The 20,078-nt window shown below is 43.2% G+C and overlaps 1 protein-coding gene across 5 annotated transcripts; it reads right to left on the reverse strand.

Annotated features, from left to right (window-relative positions):
- Window positions 1-131: 131 nt before the first annotated feature.
- Window positions 132-19,983, reverse strand: ttc39a (tetratricopeptide repeat domain 39A). Of its 5 annotated transcripts, none has more exons than XM_028999850.1 (21): window positions 19,771-19,983; window positions 19,241-19,291; window positions 19,108-19,158; window positions 18,427-18,480; window positions 12,592-12,696; window positions 9,893-10,024; window positions 7,387-7,430; window positions 7,229-7,296; window positions 7,056-7,120; window positions 6,721-6,820; window positions 6,398-6,463; window positions 6,176-6,284; window positions 5,534-5,601; window positions 5,340-5,399; window positions 5,092-5,253; window positions 4,437-4,528; window positions 4,207-4,327; window positions 3,745-3,856; window positions 2,721-2,835; window positions 2,024-2,140; window positions 132-1,943 (listed from the first exon to the last, which is right to left on the reverse strand). In XM_028999850.1, exons 1-21 carry the CDS (start codon window positions 19,821-19,823, stop codon window positions 1,820-1,822), a joined length of 1,869 nt encoding a protein of 622 aa, XP_028855683.1. In that variant the 5' UTR covers window positions 19,824-19,983; the 3' UTR covers window positions 132-1,819. The 5 variants fall into 5 exon arrangements, with proteins under 5 accessions (XP_028855683.1, XP_028855685.1, XP_028855684.1 ...); XM_028999852.1 differs by adding an exon at window positions 16,263-16,385 and having other exon boundaries at window positions 18,427-19,158; window positions 19,771-19,799; XM_028999851.1 differs by lacking the exon at window positions 19,241-19,291.
- Window positions 19,984-20,078: the final 95 nt, after the last annotated feature.

A 20,078-nucleotide genomic window follows, 5' to 3' on the forward strand; every position in this document is an offset into this window, starting at 1 on the left:
TGATGGTGAAAAAGAATGTATGCTACATGATATGATTAATCTTTCAGTTCTCCTAAGCACGTAATGAGAGTAGTGCTTATGCTTTCAGTTTTGTTGATTTATTAGCACCAAAATAAATTAATCAAGTGATAGTTGTTTCCATTATTTATTTTTTACATTACAAAACAAACATTTAGTGTGTACAGGAGTGTCAGTCTGTACCATAGCCATGCACCAAATTACACAAAATCATTCACGCTCAGCTGTTAAACTAATAATTAACTTCAAGGCAAATTCTGCATTGTGACCCCTTTTTAACAGGAACTCTATGTGGGACAGTATTAGGTTAATAATTACTAAGAGTTGCAATTGTGGATTTCCCACAACATTGCTAACATACTCAGCACTCCTCACAACATGTCAGTCAATTTGAGGATATATGAGGTGTCAGCATGAGTGACCGGTCTGGCCCAGATGGACTTTGCATGATGTAAATCCTAGAATGTCAGTAGACTGAGACTAAGTTCAAATAAACCACACAGCCCCTGGTGGTTGACAATGATCCATAAATAAGAATGGAAAGAATGGGTGTCTGAAAGAGTAAAGATAATAAAAAAATGTATAATAATCTAACATTTTCTGTACTCCACTGCAACATAATCAATTTTTCACCTATGAATTTACACCAGAATCAATATCACCTCAAAAACCACTTCAGTTCTCTAATTGAATAAGTTCTAATTTGTGATGACCTCAAATGAATCATGGGGCTGTCCCACACTAAATGAACCAGTCATTCTTGCACACTCTTGTGTGCACTGCGAGTGACAGCAACATTCTTTAAATAGAAGAGATTTAAACATTACATATAACAATTATATAACACATAAAAAAGATCAAGTTCTAGTCAATAAAGTTCTAGTTCATACTCCAGACAGACAAGCTGCTGCTTTGACCGAGTGGCAAACTAAAAGAAATACACAAATAAATGTAATTCCCACAACAAGAAAATCCTGCATAACAGGATTAGCCATAATCCTCTTAAATTTGCACAAATACTTTAAATAAAAACCATGTTTCTTACAGAAGGGATGTCAAATGCTACATTGGCCATGAAGAAAGTACATTAACTGAATCCAGAGGGGCAAAAAAAAGAAATCAACCCTGTACTGGGAAACTCACAAGGTCGAAGTTTAAGGCTCTAGTGGCTATCATTGCTTCACAGCCTGACCTTCCTGCACATGCCTGACAGATGTGTTGTTTTGTGATCAAGTACTGTCTGGATAATGTTCATGCAAAGGGTAAGGAAGGAGTCTGCCTTTCTAAAAGACACAATCAATTGTCCACTTGTAACAGGACAATCTCAGAATGGTGCCGTCACAGCCATTAAACACTCAAAGGTGATGAAGAAAGACTCCTGTATCAGTTACTTTTTTATGATCTAGACTCTAGACCAAAACATGAAAATCTAGTATTAACAAAGAGACAAAATAGAGGTTTGTAGGGAAGAGAGACGGTTTTAAAGATCTTCCTATGAGACAAAAACAAAACAAATCTACATAATTTGGGGGAAGGAGTGCTCCCTGGTTGAAAAAGAAGTGATGTGGACATATGGAGCTAAGCCTGGTCCTGCCTTCCTCTCCTTCAGTTCGATTCAAATATTAACCTGTCAAAGTCCTATCTGTTCCTGTGTTTAAGCTTCACGTCTCTATGTTTTATTCATGCATTATGTGTGTGTGTTTGATTAGAGGTGGTGTCTAGGAGTTCCCTCGCGAGACTGGTCAAAGTGCCTCAGGCCAGTAGTCCAGTAGCCTGGGTTGAGGGACCTCTGCCAAGGCCACTATAGGTTTGAGGGTGAACAATGTTGTTCCCCATTCTCACCCATTGCAACCTTGGCTTTGTGCAAAGCAGCTTGGATTCGAAAGTGTGTCCTGGACTCCATGGAGTAGTTCTTGTAGTTCTGCCTGTGGGATAAATACATTACGAAATTGAAGAAAGAGACATGGATGTAATGGTAGACATACTGAGAGGTGTCCTCACTCACTTGGCGGCCTCTAGCAGTTTGATGGCCTCGTCGGTCCTGCCCTGCTCCAAACACAACAAGCCGTGCTCCAGCAGAGCATTTGGCACCACGTAGTGGTCATATTTGATCTGTGCTTCACTGTGGATTTAGAAGAGAGGCAGCCACTGAAGCCAAACTGAAAGCCTTACACTGGAGTCATGCTGCCTGCTACAAACCAGTTGCCCGGTGACAGGCCACAGAATCAACCAATGAAATGAAAGCGCTGGTGTTACATTATTTGCTAACGAGACATTTTAATGGATCCCTTGCAGATAATCCGTAACACATTAATCCTAATCCTACTCTATTGATAATCGTATTCATTCAGAATTAACACTGTATACGCACTGTGCTTTGTAAATGGAAAACACTCCTATCAACTAAACTATATATACAGTTAGGCATCAAAACTGTTGAAGCCCCAAACACGTGACTTTCATTTTATTTAGAGTTTCAAACCTAGACATTCTAGTCTGTCCTTCACTTCTGTCATTAGTCCTGACTGCTTTACATTTCCATTTTTTACATTTGTACATTTAAATTTTTACATTTTAAAACCACAATACCCACACAAAGAAATACACACATTAATATATTTCAGCAGCACGCCATGATGACGGAGCTAAAATCTCATTCAGCAGAGTAATAGCACCACCTTCTGTTGGTAGGCTGCACTTACTTGCATAGGACGAGGGTGAAGTAGTGCTCAGCCTCCTCCTGATGGCCAAGGTGTTTGAGACAGAGTCCCTTCAGCAAACTGACCACGCACTGGTCATCTATGGTGAACTCTGTCCCTGCAGAACACACACGGACATCAAGACATTTTTTATCTGGAAAGGGTGGTGGAAGAATAAATGGTACAAATGCTGTTAATGCTTGTTAAAATGTACAGTACAGGCCAAAAGTTTGGACACACCTTCACATTCATTTTGTTTTCTTTATTTTCATGACCATTTACATTGGTAGATTCTTACTGAAGGCATCAAAACTATGAATGAACACATGTGGAGTTATGTAATTAACAAAAAAAGGTGAAATACCTGAAATTTATATATTCTATTCTACATATTCTACACATATTCTAGTTTCTTCTCTCGTCATTCTCTCAATGAGCTTCAAGAGGTCGTCAGCTGAAATGCTTTTCCAACAGTCTTGAAGGAGTTCCCAGAGGTGTTTAGCACTTGTTGGCCCCTTTGCCTTCACTCTGCGGTCCAGCTCACCCCAAACCATCTCGACTGGGTTCTGGTCCGGTGACTGTGGAGGTCAGGTCTCCACTTTTTGTTAAGTACATAACTCCACATGTGTTCATTCATAGTTTTGATGCCTTCAGTGAGAATCTACCAATGGTCATGAAAATAAAGAAAACAGAAGGGAAGGTGTGTCCAAACGTTTGGCCTGTACTGTATGTTCCCATAATTTTGATTATGTCCTCCTGGAAACACTCAGGGTTAAGTGTCTTGCTCAGAGAAACATTTTGAATTAGTGGGATTTGAAGCTGTGATTTAGTGGTCTTCTTGTTCACAGGTGAGTGGGTTACACACTAGGCTACTACATAATGTTGAAGTTGAATGGTTCTGAATAAATGGAATTGGAAATGTTGACTATAATTAAACACATGGACATACGGAATACTAGTTTCTCTCCCATGCTCATCATACTAATCACTCATTACAACCAATACTGCTCAGATGAAGCTCAAGTACTTGGGTTGTGCTCCATCTTCTGCTGGGCTTCATCCAACATCTTCAGCATGCCCTCAGTGAGGTCTCTGTGCTTCCCGATCACAGTGTAGCCATTCCAGATGTACATCATCTCCTGAAAGCCAGGATCCAAAAATGTGAGCATGTTAACACATGTTATTGCTATTTAAAAGACAAAACAACACCTGCAGGCCTTTAGTTTGGTTTTTCAAGTGAAAGGGAAAGTGAAGTGATACTGTAGCACAGCACAATGAAATGTGTCCTCTGCTTTTAACCGTCGCCCTTGGTGAGCAGTGGGCATGCATGACAGGGGAGCAGTGTGTGGGGACGGTGCTTTCCTCAGTGGCACCTCAACGTTACCATGGCGGCTTGGGATTCGAACACACCAGTGCATATTGAATGGCTTCATGGATCATTATATTGAGTCAACTTGGTCAAAACGGACGTATTTTTAGAGCTACTGACCAGAGGTGGAGCCGGGAGTGGGACTGGCCTCTCTGCATTGTAGCGCCGTGCTTTCCGTATAGCAAACTTCTCTGTGGGCAAAGACTTCCCTGCAATTTTCTGCTTTAGTCCAGGAACTTGCCTAAAAACATTAAAACCAGCTTTAACATCATCAGCATTGTTTCGTTACAGTCAAAGCACAAAGAATGATCTCTTATTAAATCAACTGGCTGTAGTGGGAGCACAGTTACCTGAACAGTGTAATCTCATTCTCCCCAAATGTCTGACAGTCCTCCCTAGTCAACATGCTGAGGTAAGCAGCTTTCATGTATGCATACGTGGCCTGTCCAGGTGAAGGGAAAAATGTACCATTTTACAGACAGAAAAGAAAATGACAAAGGTTGATCTGCCAATAAAGAAGTGTGTAATACAAGTTTAAAGTTGACACAAAATCAAAAAGTAAGTACATAAAGTGCCATTAAAAAGCGCCCCTGACAGAAATATACATTTTGTAAGTATATCCTGTTCTATGCTATCCTATCATATTGTCTTTTGACATAATTTCCCCTCTATATTCCTCTAATAAAACACAGAAGGCATGGCATCTTCCAAACACAAGGTGGTGCTATTACAGCTCTTCTGGCTGGGAATTGCATTAAAGATTAAGATTAAAAGACTTTTTTTGCCATTGCACATACATTGTCATACTTAGTACAATAGTACAACAGGATTGTGACCCTGTCCACCATCCAAAATGCCATCTCAAAAATTTAACACAGAAAGGTAATACAATAATAATTATTCTGTACTACAAGAGTGAATGTGCAAAACAAGTTTGAATAAAAGATGCAGCATATTCATTCATTCGCCCCATTAGCAATAACTGTCCGAGTGCAGTTGTCTCACCTTGGACCAGGCGTTCTCCTTGCTCAGGAGGTCGGCATAGAAGTAGGCCATCTTCCAGTGCCGCTTGTAGGTGAAGCACCACATCAGCTCCCAGTAGCACATGTGGTGAAACTGCTTCCAGTGCTGCTGAACCTCGCAGCACTCCTCAAATCGCTTGATGGCCTGTACGGGAACAGACACTAGGGATGTGTCAGAAGCCCTCGGGAACATCAATGATGGACTGAAACATGTCCCTCAGAGCTACTCACAGCATCCAGGTTTCCTTTGATTTCCTCTATTCGACCAGCAAAGAATAGGAAAATGGAGCCCTGGACCAAAAAAGGAAAACATGTTTGATCATGTCTCCAGGCACTGACTCCATTTCATTCATGGTGGGCCACTGAACCGCACAGTCTGCCTTAAAGGAGGAAAAAAGTGCTGCGCAAGGTGTGTTTACACTTGCCTTAGGGTACTGCTTCAGATAGGGCTGGAGGAGCTTCTCTGCATCTTCCACATTACCTTCCCCAGTGCCTAAACCACAGCAGATGAGGCGTTACTATCACATGAGTGCAGAGATTCATTTTTGACCACAACCTATACACTATGATTAATACAATAAGTACATTGAACTTTGTTAAGACTGTGTGAGTGCATCTGTATCAACTTAGTGTGCTAATTGTCAGTGTCTACCAAGTGCACCAGTTGTGTAAATTTTGTCATATGTAATAGTTGTTTTATAATCTACGTGCACATTTTAACTGACATGCAGAAAGCTTTTATATGGAGAGAAATAACAGTCGCTTGATAATATCAAACATCTGCACCATCCTGCCCATTCAGCTACCCAGTCTGTTAAAGTCTATGTAGGACACGCCATGTTTCTATGTATTCTTTAGCCTCATAGAATAGCTCAGCTGTAACACTGAATTTGAGGCCTAAGTATTGCAGTGACTGATAATAAAATATGGCAAATGTTGTGCATTTCCTACTTGTACTGAAAACTGTTAGAATAGAAATAAAAACAAACCTTTTTGGATGCACACAAATTTTTATGATGCTTTTAATATTAAAGACAGCGTGCATCCAGAGTGGATGAAGGCCTCACCCAGGATGAAGCTCATGAAGGTGTGATAGCAGAGCAGCAGCATGTTACACAGGAAGGACCTAAAGGTATGTTCAGCTGAGCCCTCCTGCAGCAGCTGCAGACCAAACTCCTGAAATGAAACATGAGCAGACATATTACACACACACACACACACACACACACACACACACACACACACACACAGAAAGAGAGAGAGCGCAAGAGAGCCATCTCATAGTTTACCTTGTTTCCAGAAAACCCCACAAACTCCAAAAGCCGCAGGATCCTGGTAGGAAGTAGAGACAGCATCTGCAAACAACAATGGGGGAATCATTCAAAAGACAATAGAAAAATAGTAATAAAGTATTGGAGTATTGTTACTGTCAGTTCAGCCTGAAATGAATTAAACTCATGAACATTATAAAGATTATATTATATTTTCAATTATTACATCCACAAATGTGGTCCTCTGTTTCTAAAAACCAAAAACACATTTGCAAAGTGATAATGCATACTTTTCTTCATCATGTTTTGCCTGTTAGCAGTCATAGTGAAATAATTCTGACCAGGTTAAATGCCCCAACTCCAAGCTTCACCCCTCCTTCAAAGTGGCCGTGGTTGTCTCCCTGGACATAGCCTGAAGACTTGAGGATCGCATGGAGCTCCCTGAAACAGAGGTGAGCATAAACACACACCGCATTGTTGCATTTGGGGAAAATCAGAGAGCTTGACCCGGGTTCAAGTCCCACTTACTACCATGGTGTCCCTGAGCAAGACACTTAACCCTAAATTGCTCCAGGGGGACTGTCCCTGTAACTACTGATTGTAAGTCGCTCTGGATAAGGGCGTCTGGTAAATGCTGTAAATGTAAATGTAAGCTTGAGAAACAAACCAAACTCACTTATACGTCTGGTAGCTGTTCCGCACTTTGATTCCACCTTTGATGAAGCTGATCATGTTTTCATCCTGCAAGATGACAGCAGCCATGGATCAATCGAAGCAGATAAACTAATGAAAAACAATATTGACAGACTTGACGGGAAGACACAGCCGATGTCCCGTTAGCCAGGTTACCTGAAGGAAGGTGAGTGCTGCCCTCTGCAGGAGACACTCAGCATAACACACTTCAGCATGGAGCTCCTCTGCAGAGAGAAAGAACAAGGCAGACTTGACAAGAAGATAAAAATAAAAAAATCAAAAGCTTAAAAACAAAATGATACAAGGCCACAAACCTTCAGTGTAGTTTTTGTTGTTGAAGGTAGATTTCTTCCGGAACCTGGGAAGAGAAAATGTATCCTGTGTTTAAGATGTCACAGGGTATAACACCTTGCCATTAAAGCCTCCCAAAGGTTCATTTAAGCTCCCTTCATGCCTCAAAACAATGACTTCTGGAGTTGGTGTTGATGCTAAGCAATAAATCCACTAGAGGGCAGTTCAGAGTTCTGAACATTCTGACCTTTCCAGAAAAATCGTAATAATATAATTAATGTCCTCCTCAATCTCCTCTCAGCTGTCCTGTATAGAATTTCTGTTCATGAGTGTGGGAGAAGTGATATGTTCATGATATGTTCAGGATTAGGTGCACCTGGAGATGCACCTGGGACCAATCTTGAGGGCGCTGTAATAAGGTGCTATGGAGCCGCCCATCGGGGCTGAGACATTTTTGTGGATCCTGCAACTGTTGTGTGTAGTTTTCAGTTCTGGCAATTGCCACACGCCTCCTGTGACTCTTGAAAAATACTGCCCTGACAATGTCCAACAGTCCTGCTCTGTTCTGCCTGCATCTGCAAGCTTTCAAAAATATACAGATATAGTCGATATGGACACAGAATATTAACAGAATTCTCTCGCCATATCCATAATTAACACTGCGCATGAATAACCACATTCTAAAACATAATTATTATCAATAAACTTTCATCGTACTCATGGAACCCCCAACCCTGTCATCTTTCTGGCTGGACAAGGCATAGCTGTAAGCACAGATCCCATTCGGTATGCAGCACCCACTCTATCTCCCTGCCGCTGCCTATTACTTTGCAGGCCATTACTAGGAAATCACAGTAAATCATTCTGAATCAATTTGCATCAGCAGATTTACGGGAGGTAAACAGCTGACTGGTTGTGGGCATGTGGGAAATATGTAATAATGGAGGGTGTCAAAATGCCTAATTACACCGCTTTGATGATCACATGAAATTACAATTCTGCAGCAACAAATCCCTCAGTATTCGTCAGTATGTCCCCAGGCCCAACGCTGCATGACTGCTATGGTTATCTGACCATAGGGAGGAAATCTCCATCACATGTTGTCCCCGTTCCAAGAGTCACAATTCATATAATGTTCTGTGGTGCAGCTGTGGTGTTTCTGGAAATTTTTTTTCCATGCAGACCAACTCAGGAAATGTGGGAAACAAATCTTTTAAAGACTTTTTTAAGGCCACTTTCATCAAATTTAAGACCCTGCATTGTGGTTGTCAAATACATTTTTCCAAGGACCAGATTTTTTGTGGCAGATGCTGTGAGAGCCAGATGCTGTTCTAAAACACAATATTAATTGCATTTTTTTTTATCTTAAGTATATTTTTATTTTATGAATTAATTTTCCTTCCAATTTTTTTTTTTATCCTTGGTCTATGTTACCAGTCTCATATTACCTGCACTGCAGCAAGCCACTAGGAGGCGACTGTCATATTGCGATTATTGAGATCAATATTGCAATATGATAAATGGCACTTTTACATAAAATTAATTATTACTTTGTCTTTACGTCACTGCAAATGTTAGTTTCCCAATGCTGCAGCTTAATAATCAATACGATTTTTTCAAAAACAGGTACATTCTAAGAAAGACGTACTACATATAGTAGCATATAGGAACTGCTGGATATAAACTGGAAATATTAGGTTTTAAGTGCTTATACAAATTTGTCGTGTTGATCTCCGGTCCGGAACATGGCAGGAACGGTGAGACTGAGCAGCCGGTCTCAGTTGAGTCAGCTAGTAGTCACTTTGAAAGAATGAAAGATAATATATTGTAGCTTCAGTCCATGTGCTCATAATATAAATCGCATTATTTTATGTCCATGTAATCGCACGATCTGACATCGTGAATGCGTGGCGCCGCACTTGTGAACCCGGAACCCGTGACTGTCAGATTACTGACAGATTGAAGTCTTGTCTCATTTGATTTAGTGAAATGTTTAATGTAACGAGAACACTCACTCTCAGAAGCTAGCCGTCTGGCTCCAATTCCAATCTCATACGCAAATCTCATACACAGAAAGTCACCAAATTATTTACGGGTTACCAGTAAATAGATTTATTTGGTGTGTAGTGTTTTTAAGACCTTTAACTCAGGATTTCAGGATTACTAGTTATTTTTAATGATATTTAAGGCCTTCATTTCCAAAAATCCAATTTAAGGATCCGCGGACACCCTGTGTTAGAATACAGAACATTCCCTATCTGTGAGAGCGAATTGTGGAATTAGATGACGTGGCACTGGTTCACAGATGGGGCTGGGCGAGGAGGAAAAAGGAACGCCCTCTCCGATGGCTTCAAGCTGCTTATTTTTCACAGGTAAACTCCATCAGCCCCGCCGGCAGACGCCTCTCGAATTCCACCAAGCGGCGAGATCTGAGGGGACTGGGGGGGATGCCCGCGGGATTCCTGCAGTGCCTATTCTCTACTCACTGAATATCAAACCAGGGGTTAGATGACAGGAAGGAGATCAAACCTCTGACAAACTGCCTGGGCGTCCTTCATCGTGTTGCCAGCTGCCAAGATGTCCTCAGGGTTAAAGGTCATCATGGCCTGCATCTCCAGGATGGTGGCATACGTGAGGGCATGGTACATGCTGTCTTTCGTTCTGTCAGATAAAGCAAACGAAGCAGAAAAGAATGTTGTCAGCATTTGGAGATCCTGCGCCGCGGTGAAAGGATGCCAGAGGTGCACGTCACAAACCTTCTTCTTTCCGAAACAATTCAGGAGAACGCGGGGGCAGAGAAACAATTACGATGGCAGCGGCCCTTTGGCCCCTGGCATTAACATTCTTAAACAAGAGTGAGAATGTGGCACTGCGAGTCCAACATGACTACAGGCTGAACAGGATTCCTACTCGCTTCTTCTTCTGCTGAGGAGACTGGAGCAAAGAAAGGCGCGAGTGGCAGACGCTTGGCGAGGAATGTCGCACGTCTGCGTGCCAGCTAGGTCTATCTCACAGGGAGGCGGCCCTTACGAAACACATGCCAGGAAACTATCGGGAGAAATCCAAATGCTATTCATTCTGCATTCGATTTTCACTTTGGACAGAGCAGAGAAACAATGCCCGGCCAGGGGAACATTTTCTGACTGCCCGGTCATCAATTACACTCCATTACCGGCAAAACGTTGTGCAGGGACACATGCTCAGAAAAAATACAAACCAGTGCTGGCCAATGAAAAGAGTCACAGTCAGATCAGGCCATGGGCTGGCCTGGTCGCGGTTCTTGTTGTGGCAGCTGCTGCCGAGTAGACGTGCGACAAGTGACAATCTATAGCCATCATCCGCATAGGGGCAAAATCTAATCAGGAGAAACATGCAAGCTGAGATAGTGGATCCACGTTCTTCACAGTGTTCTGCGCGAGGAACCTCAGGATCGGGAACATGTTGTAACCGCCACAGTATATAATATATATATTATATTATAGATTAGAGTTTTAGCAATAAAAACTGGTGCATGGTATTATGAGATGAAGACAGACGAGCTGCACAGGAGTGACAATATGTCAGTATAGCACCACCTTGAGTGTGTTGCTGTGTATTACAGCATTAATGCATTTTATTAAATCTAATTTTGATTCATGTCAAGTTATGATCACGCACAGAGGACTCCTATTTATTGATACTATTTCCATAATCCACCACTCGTTAACAGTTTCAAACAATAGGCTAAATGTGAGGCCTGCGGTTGTGCAGCACAACAGGGCAATACAATGAAGTGATCAGACTCAGTCAACGTCATACCCACAGCAGGACGTCCTGTTCAAGACGCATCTCCACAAGATAGCAAACAAAACTTCTTGTGGTTACGGACCAACATGTCTCAACTTTGATAGACAGAAATATAAATGATATCTGAAATGAAGAATACTAAGAGGTTTGTGTTCCATTACAAAACGTATACGTATATAATGTATCAAGTGCCAAACCACACTAACGCCGAAGTTGCTGTGTTAGCAGGGATTGTCCAGTTTGACACTACTTTCAAAAGTAGTCCATATTCACAGAAATCTTCCTGTTAAGATGCTGTGTGCCTTCACTCTAAATGTGCATCAATTCCTTACAGGCTTATAGGCAAGTGTCTAAAACACTATACTACTACCACTCAATGGGAACCAGTAGCTCTTTAGCTCCCATGACCCTGTCTCAGGCCAATTCTACACAACTGGCCAGAACAGTTCATTTTCCATCCGTTTCTATTTCATAGCATCACAGCTGAACCCTTCTCCACACTCATCGACTACTCAGTTATGAGTGCATCATCTGGATTGGGAACTATGGAACTACTGGAATATGCCATTCCATCAGGATATATTTATGATACAATCACCTTCTAATGTTCGCAAAATGCTCCACAAATTCTTGTCCACTCAGGTAAATCAGGGTTTTCCTGATTATCTGCAAGAAAAGAAGAGAGTGGAGGAAACAGGAAACGCACAGAAGAAAAAGAAGAGATTGTGTGAGATAAGAAGAGATTTGGACTGTCTGATCGGACAGCTCCTCCCCCTTTAGTCCTGAGCACCTGGGATATTCCCTTTCTGCTGGCAGCAAGTGTGAGGGCGGGACTGAGCCATTCCTGACGGGAATAGCACGTTACCTGAGCGCGCCAAACCATGCGAATGGCAAGTCGAAACACCCACGGCGCTGCAGTGTGGCAGTAATTGCACAGAGTGTCCTGCTTTATCTCACGCTACAGTGTGAGCATGCAAATTTACCACAGCGATGGATTGCTTTCCTGGACACAGGACACACTTTATTTTTTCGTCCGAACCACCACAATTCCTTACCACGCAAATGTTGTGGGTTTCTCAGACTACAATCAGTCTAGAAAATATGTAATGAAAGGCCTGGGCTAGGAACTGAGCCTGGCTCCCTCTGCACCCCCTCATCTGGGATTTACATGGATGGGACATGACCTGCCCTTTGGAAAAGATTGTGGGAGACTACAAGGCGTGGCGCAGGGATTAATTACAGCAACAATACCCACATTTCATAAGCAGGCTACACCAGCGCGCTTCAAAAAAACGAGATCTGGGCTGCGAAGTGAAACCAATGAGGAACTGGGGACGTGGGAGTGGACACACAGTGTAAAGTCTAACTGTAATGTGAAACCCATGACAGCCAGGTGCCGTGAATGAGGCTGGGAACGGGAAACTGCTAAGCATACACCTTACCTGCTTCTCAGCCTGGACAGTGCCTCCTCAAATTCATTTCGCAGGAAGAGGTCCAACGCTGCCATGCAGTCCTCAAGGGCCAGCGAGAGGTCCGACATCTCCGACCTGACAGAGAGGGAGAAGGGGCATTTGAGTTGGACGTGCACCTTCCAATGGACCCTTTTTAACACCTACACAATCAGGCAGTGAAATCTGAACATGTAAAAAGCACATATTCATGCAACTTGTAAGTGGGTTAAACCTTTAGTATCTTGTTTACCTGCCAACTTGTTCACCATCTGGCGGCTACTAATATTCACGTGCTTCCTTCTATTACACCGAAAAACCAGTTATGGCAGTTTATTCCTGCTTATTTATTAACTCACTCAATTCCTTTTAATCTACACTGTGTAATTGGACGGGGGCGTGGCACCAGCCCCTCATAAACTCACTCCTACTGCCTCACCAGTCCACCTAGTGTGCATGCCATTGGTAGGTGAGCCCCACTGGAACCAAATTTGAATATTTGAAAAAATGCTGAAATATGGCGGCACTATTGAAGATGATAAAGAAATTGTGAAATCCGTGACTATTTATATTATGACAGTGATTAAAAATGTAGTGTCAAATCAGAAATATCGGCAGGAACAAGTGGATCACAAATAAAACACAGAATACGACTCTTCCTGTAGACTCCGCGCATTGCTGCATTAATTCCCAAGGCACCTACTCCTGCTTTCTGTAGAGGACAGATGAGCCGAGAGGTCACCTTCAAGCCTACAGCATAAGGAGAGCATGTCCCGGACACACTATGCAACTAATATACACTCTAATTCTCTCTGTTCAGTCTAATAACAATAAAAATCTAAAATTCATGCTTTTATATTATTTATATTTGCTGTAATACAGTGGGGCAAAAAAGTATTTAGTCAGCCACCAATTGTCCAAGTTCTACCACTTAAAAAGATGAGAGAGGCATCATAGGTATACTTCAACTATGAGAGACAAAATTAGAAAAAAAATCCAGAAAATCACATCCTCTGATTTTTAAAGAATTTATTTGCAAATTATGGTGGAAACTTAGTATTTGGTCACTAACAAAAGTTCCTCTCAATACTTTGTTATATACCCTTTGTTGGCAATGACGGAGGTCAAACGTTTTCTGTCTTCACAAGGTTTTCACACACTGTTGCTGGTATTTTGGCCCATTCTTCCATGCAGAAGTCTCCTCTAGAGCAGTGGTGTTTTGGGGCTGTCGCTGGGTAACACGGACTTTCAACTCCCTCCAAAGATTTTCTATGGGGTTGAGATCTGGAGACTGGCTAGGCCACTCCAGAACCTTGAAATGCTTCTTACGAAGCCACTCCTTCGTTGCCCGGGCGGTGTGTTTGGGATCATTGTCATGAAAGGCCCAGCCATGTCTCATCTTCAGTGCCCTTGCTGATGGAAGGAGGTTTTCACCGAAAATCTCACGATACATGGCCCCATTCATTCTTTCCTTTACACGGATCAGTCGTCCGGGTCCCTTTGCAGAAAAACACCCCCAAAGCATGAGGTTTCCATCCCCATACTTCACAGTAGGTATGGTGTTCTTTGGATGCAACTCAGCATTCTTTCTCCTCCAAACACGACAAGTAGAGTTTTTACCAAAAAGTTCTGTTTTGGTTTCATTGGACCATGTGACATTCTCCCAATCCTCTTCTGGATCATCCAGATGCTCTGTAGCAAACTTCAGACGGGTCCGGACATGTACTGGCTTAAGCAGGGGACCACGTCTGGCACTGCAGGATTTGAGTCCCTGGTGGCGTAGTGTGTTACTGATGGTAGCCTTTGTTACTTTGGTCCCAGTTCTCAGCAGGTCATTCACTAGGTCCCCCCGTGTGGTTCTGGGATTTTTGATCACCGTTCTTGTAATCATTTTGACCCCACAGGGTGAGATCTTGCGTGTACCCCCAGATCGAGGGAGATTAACAGTGGTCTTGTATGTCTTCCATTTTCTAATAATTGCTCCCACAATTGATTTCTTCACACCAAGCTGCTTACCTATTGCAGATTCAGTCTTCCCAGCCTTGTGCAGGTCTACAATTTTGTTTCTGGTGTCCTTACACAGCTCTTTGGTCTTGGCCGTAGTGGAGTTTGGATTGTGACTGTTTTAGGTTGTGGACAGGTGTCTTTTATGAGTTCGAACAGGTGCCATTAATACAAGTAATGAGTGCAGGACAGAGGAGCCTTTTACAGAAGAAGTTATAGCTCTGTGAGTCAGAAATCTTGTTTGTTTGTTAGTGACTAAATACTAATTTTCCACCATAATTTGCAAATAAATTCTTTAAAAATAAGAGGATGTGATTTTCTGGATTTTTTTTCTAATTTTGTCTCTCATAGTTGAGGTATACCTATGATGAAAATTACAGGCCTCTCTCATCTTTTTAAGTGGTAGAACTTGCACAATTGGTGGCTGACTAAATACTTTTTTGCCCCACTGTATTAGTTCATACGTTAGCATGCTGCAGGACTGCATGCGTCCGGCAATGCTGCAACTGTTGCGGGACGCTAATCTCCAAAACCCCACAACCAACCATGGGATCTTTATGAAGCCAATCAAAAACCCATGTTTAATAATTTAACATTTTACTATGGCTTCCACCCCCTTTTATTATTAAGCATCTGCCTTTTTTTTATTAATTCACTAACATTAAGAAAGAAAGCTGCTGGCATGTCAACAGGTCACAGAGTAATCAACGAACAACGCAGACTGTACAGTTAAACAAATGACCTCCCATCTATGAGATAAGTGTGCAGAAAAAAAGACAATGGGAGGCTAATCTGGCTAATGAGACAGCAGCCAAGAGACGGCCACGGCTTTCAGGCCCTGCCGGCCTGTGGGACAGAAGCTCTTTATGCCAGTCTGGCTTTTCCTGCCCCGCCCCCTTTTAATAAGAGTGCCTGAGAGGCTGAGGAACAAGAGGCCAGTCTCTACGCTGCCCGTCAACAGTTGAGTGGCTAATAACAAGCGGGTGACAACAATGACAATGCGCTACTTCCGGCTAATAAAGCAAGAACGGACTGCGATTGGCTGCATGCTGCCACATGTTTCATAGCTCACTCCATCAGAACGCGGACAACGTACGAAGCTCCAACGCTGAGTACACATGTATAAATCATTAAACGGCTGCGTTTCGACACAGTAGGCATCGCATTATGACCCAGAACTGTTTACCGAGCAGTAAAAACCCGCTGAAGTCAGGGGTCAGGTGACTGTCATCACGTTTACGCAGGAACAGAGCCCAGCGCAAGGCTTTGTCACCGATGTATGTACTGGACGTGCCAATTAAAAAAAAAGTCAGCCGCTCACAGGTGCTGATGTCACTGGAGACCGAGTTGTACAGCGAGGGACCCTTACATTACCGACGCATGAACACACTCACTCTCACACACACACACACCCAAGATGATGACGTTCTAAACAAGTTATCATGGTAACGAAAGACAAAAAAACACATAGATAGTTCCAGGATACAATGGCACTCATAAATAGAAAAGCTCAGGCATCTAGTCTTCAAAGAACCTGTCCAGTTTTTCTGGTTTCCTGACGTTCAATCTCAGTCTTGGACTGCCAGGTATGCTAAAAGCCAACAAAGGGCCACACACACACACACACACACACACCTCCTCCTCCGACGAGCAGCTCTTACCCGTTTGATAGAGTTTCAGTCTCTCCTGACATTTTCATCTGGTACAGCTACTGAGGGATGGACGTAGGGACGAGGACAGACGGCGAGAGGGAGCGAGTGGCGAGGATTCAGCACGGCCCCAGGCTACGGCAGAGAGGGGAGGAACGCGGCTCTTAATAAGATTGGGATGACTCTCACACAGAGGAAACTTAGCATTCTGTTGTCCCAAACACACACACACACACACACTCATGACACAGCTCTTCTCTCATCCTATAAACCTTCTCTCCCCATCGCTGCACTCACGCTACACAGTGCAGGCTCCTCTCTGATTGGACGAGAGGCCGGCAGGGCCGGCCGTGTTCATTCTCCAGATATAAAACACCTCAGAAGAGAATAAAAAATCCTTGAAAAGCAGCCGAAAGAGAGAGAGAGAACAACGGTCAGCTGAGACGGCCGGCTCCAGCACCGGTCCACATCAACACCAGCAAGGACCATAAGTAACTTCCTCCTCCTGCAGGCTATGCAGAGAACACAGGCGATGACGGCATGCGGGAGACTGAGAGGGGAAGGGGGGGGCTGGAGGAAGGCTGGTGAAGTGGCCCTCATCAGCAGCAGAACACGTGGAGCACTAGCGAGGAAGGGGAGGGGTTGAGGAAGTCATTGATCCAGCCATGTTCCTCACGCGTGCAGCAATTCAAAGACGGCCTCAAACGAAGTGACGTTTCCTCCCCACCACGCCTTCCACTGATGACCTTTATCACAGTATCACACACACATCCCCACAGCACTTATTAAAAACTGTTCAGGACGAGTTGGTAAACACACCTCAGCACAGCAGCCAGTGGTGTGTCTGCATTGAGCCCATTCCCTGAGGGAGCAGTGGGCAGTCATGAAAGGCGCCCGGGTGTATATGAGTTATAATGCATGTTATAATTATATTTATCAATGATCCGCATTATGCTATCATGAAGGTTGCTTCAATTGCATTAATTTTAATAAAACATATGATCCTATTTGCATTTATACTAATATATACACATAGTACACAAAATAGAAATGATACAATATAATATACTTTGTAGCTTCTACAATTATTTATTCCATAACTTAGTCCATAACTCAGAAGAGTACTAAATCCGTATCATAAAAAACACAAGTGTCATATTGATTTTCTAAATCAACCACATAATCAATACAAGTCATTCATTCAGCACAGCAGTGCAATCACATAAACAAATGGAACCATAAAACATCACTTCATGCATTCATATATAATTGATAAATAAAAATTCTAAGGAAAACGTAGCCTTAGAATCTTATTCCTGTAGGTTTACAAAAAACCTTATAAAGGCACTTAACACAGTATTTACAAATGTATTATTATTATTACCCACTGGCCTGCCTCTGAGTGACTGAAAACTGCATGACAGGACTCCACAACAGTAGCCGACAGAAAGGACAGCGTAAAGCAGCTCTCTGATTGGGACAGCGTATTTGGCAGCAGTTGCCACTTCATAAATTTAAGTCATCTGACGATCTGATGAACTTGAGCTCTACAGACTGAGCACCGCTTGAGGGTCCTGAGGCTATACATGCATAGTGGGGTGGCTAACGATGACTCCGTTCTCATTAATAGTGACAAAGGGCACAAATAAATTAAAGGGAAATAAGTTGTGAATCTTGTGAGCGATAAGGATGGCTCCCCGCTCCCCGTCCCCTGCTGTGTAGCATTTTATTACTCAGGAACATACGGCTCAGTCATCACATTAGATCTCCTATTACAAAGCTATTATGCGATCATTATGTGACAGAATATGAAACTCGCACATGACTTCTCTCTCACAACTAACTACATGGATCTTCACATGGATGTGTGGGTTTATCCCATACGTTCTCACGACCCTACAGATGATTTATAGATGCAGGGACCCGCGAGAGGGAACCATGTGCTTAGCCACCCACCCCCCACTAAGTGTGACAGTCATTAGCCTGCCTCCAGCAAAAGAGGAGTGCTAGCCCCGCCTCCATTCACAGCGTGACGGAGATGTGCAGAGCATCAAACAAAAAAAGCACACGTTTAAGGCAGGAATGTAGCACAAATGATTATTAAGGGATTGCATTTTCATTACATTACGCAGGTGATGCGCAGGGTCAGCTTCTGAAATCAGAGACGGGCACTTACACTTTCAACGCTGTTGTAGATTTGAGTTCATCCGTGTCGCCAGGTAACTGCAACCTAAAAAGAAACAAGGTGTGGAGGGAGACAATGAAGCCAAAAATGCGGACTTGACTGCAAAGAAGTCCATTGTTTGGTCAATAGGATCAACACCCAGGGAAAGACAAAATGAAAGACCTTCCTAGAATAAAAAAAATAACCCCCAACAAATCAAATTATGAAGATGCCTTTAAAAAGGAGTCACAGTAGAAGCCTAGCGGGAAACACACTCGTCCTATGAACCAGAAGACCCACTTACTGCCTTGTCTTGTGTGTCTTTGAAATATCCCACACTTACTTGAACCAGACCACTGCACAGCCACTTACAAGCATCTTACATGATGTTGTCCTGTTTGTCCTTGACCAGTGTACAGAAAGTTTAAAAAAAAAAAAACAACATGTGTAATGTACAATATATATAGATATATATCTTTCTTTTACAATCACACTCTGTGGGGTATTTCAATACATGGTATACTGTGTATACTGTTGTACTGACAATAAATCTCTCTTGAATCCTGTGTCCCTGGGCAAGACATGTAACCCTGAGTGTCCCCAGGGGGACTGTCCCTGTAACTACTGACTGTAAGGGGCGACTCCAGATAGGGGCGACTGACAAAATGTCCAGACACATGAACGGAAACCTACTTGAAGTCTGTAATGACGGAGTCCAGCTCCTCGCTGTGAGTGACAGGCAACCTGGAACAGCACATTTAGTTGATCATTTAGCAGATCACTTCTCTCTGTGCTTGCTTCAGAGACGAACAGGACCACCACGTACCGTGTGGGCGAGCTGCCGCTGTCTGGGATTTGCTTTACCTGCAGGGAATCCCTAAAGCAGCAGTGCAATGTGTTGTAGTAGCAACAACAACAATAATACTAATATACAGTAACAACCGTTTCACTAAACTGCACATTCTAGATATAATACACATCAAACCCCACTTACTACCATCGTGTCCCTGAGCAAGACACTTAACCCTGAGTGTCTCCAGGGGGGGGACTGTCCCTGTAACTAATGATTGTAAGTCGCTCTGGATAAGGGCGTCTGATAAATGCTTTAAATGTAAATGTATTTTTTTTTGTTATAGTTCAATAAATGATGTATTGTGGAAAAACTACAACACGTGCATGCAAACATTTATCTTGTGATACTGATTAAAGGGTCAATTAAAAACTGACAGGGCACCCCTAAGCGTGGTCATCGGGGTGCAGGGGGGAGACCACGATGACCGGACAGACTGAATAAAGACGATTAAAACACCAACTTGCGGCAGCTGCTCTGGTCGGAGTGGCGCGACAAGTACTCACTTCTGGGTGTCATTCCTCTTCAGACTTCGCCTCAGGCCGCTGATAAAACTCATTCCACCGGTGCGGTGTGGAAAGTCCCGAAGCTCGGCGGCGCGGCTACAAGAGCCCAGCTGACCCGGGCAGCCCTGGTCTACAGCAGCGACGTCCCGCCAGAGCCACCGAGGTGGAGCGGCTCATCACGGTACAGGCAGGGGAGGGGAGGAGAGGTGAAGCGCCGCCGCCGCCGCCGATAATGTGCTGGAATGCGGCCCGGCGGCTGCTCCCGGGTCCTAAAGCCCGCCGGATACAAGGACACTCCTCATTACATT

The sequence above is a fragment of the Denticeps clupeoides genome, chromosome 13, assembly GCF_900700375.1.
Source record: "Denticeps clupeoides chromosome 13, fDenClu1.1, whole genome shotgun sequence".
In the NCBI taxonomy this organism is placed as follows: Eukaryota; Metazoa; Chordata; class Actinopteri; order Clupeiformes; family Denticipitidae; genus Denticeps; species Denticeps clupeoides.

What these genes read in the sequence shown, in the direction of transcription:
- ttc39a (XM_028999850.1), bottom strand. Translation starts at nt 19,823, where the DNA reads ATGAGTTTTATCAGCGGCCTGAGGCGAAGTCTGAAGAGGAATGACACC. An exon ending in CAACAAAAACTACACTGAAG is followed by an intron (nt 7,297 to 7,386) that starts GTTTGTGGCCTT and finishes TTCTCTCTGCAG; the next exon opens with AGGAGCTCCATGCTGAAGTG. An exon ending in AACAGCTACCAGACGTATAA is followed by an intron (nt 6,821 to 7,055) that starts GTGAGTTTGGTT and finishes CCTCTGTTTCAG; the next exon opens with GGAGCTCCATGCGATCCTCA.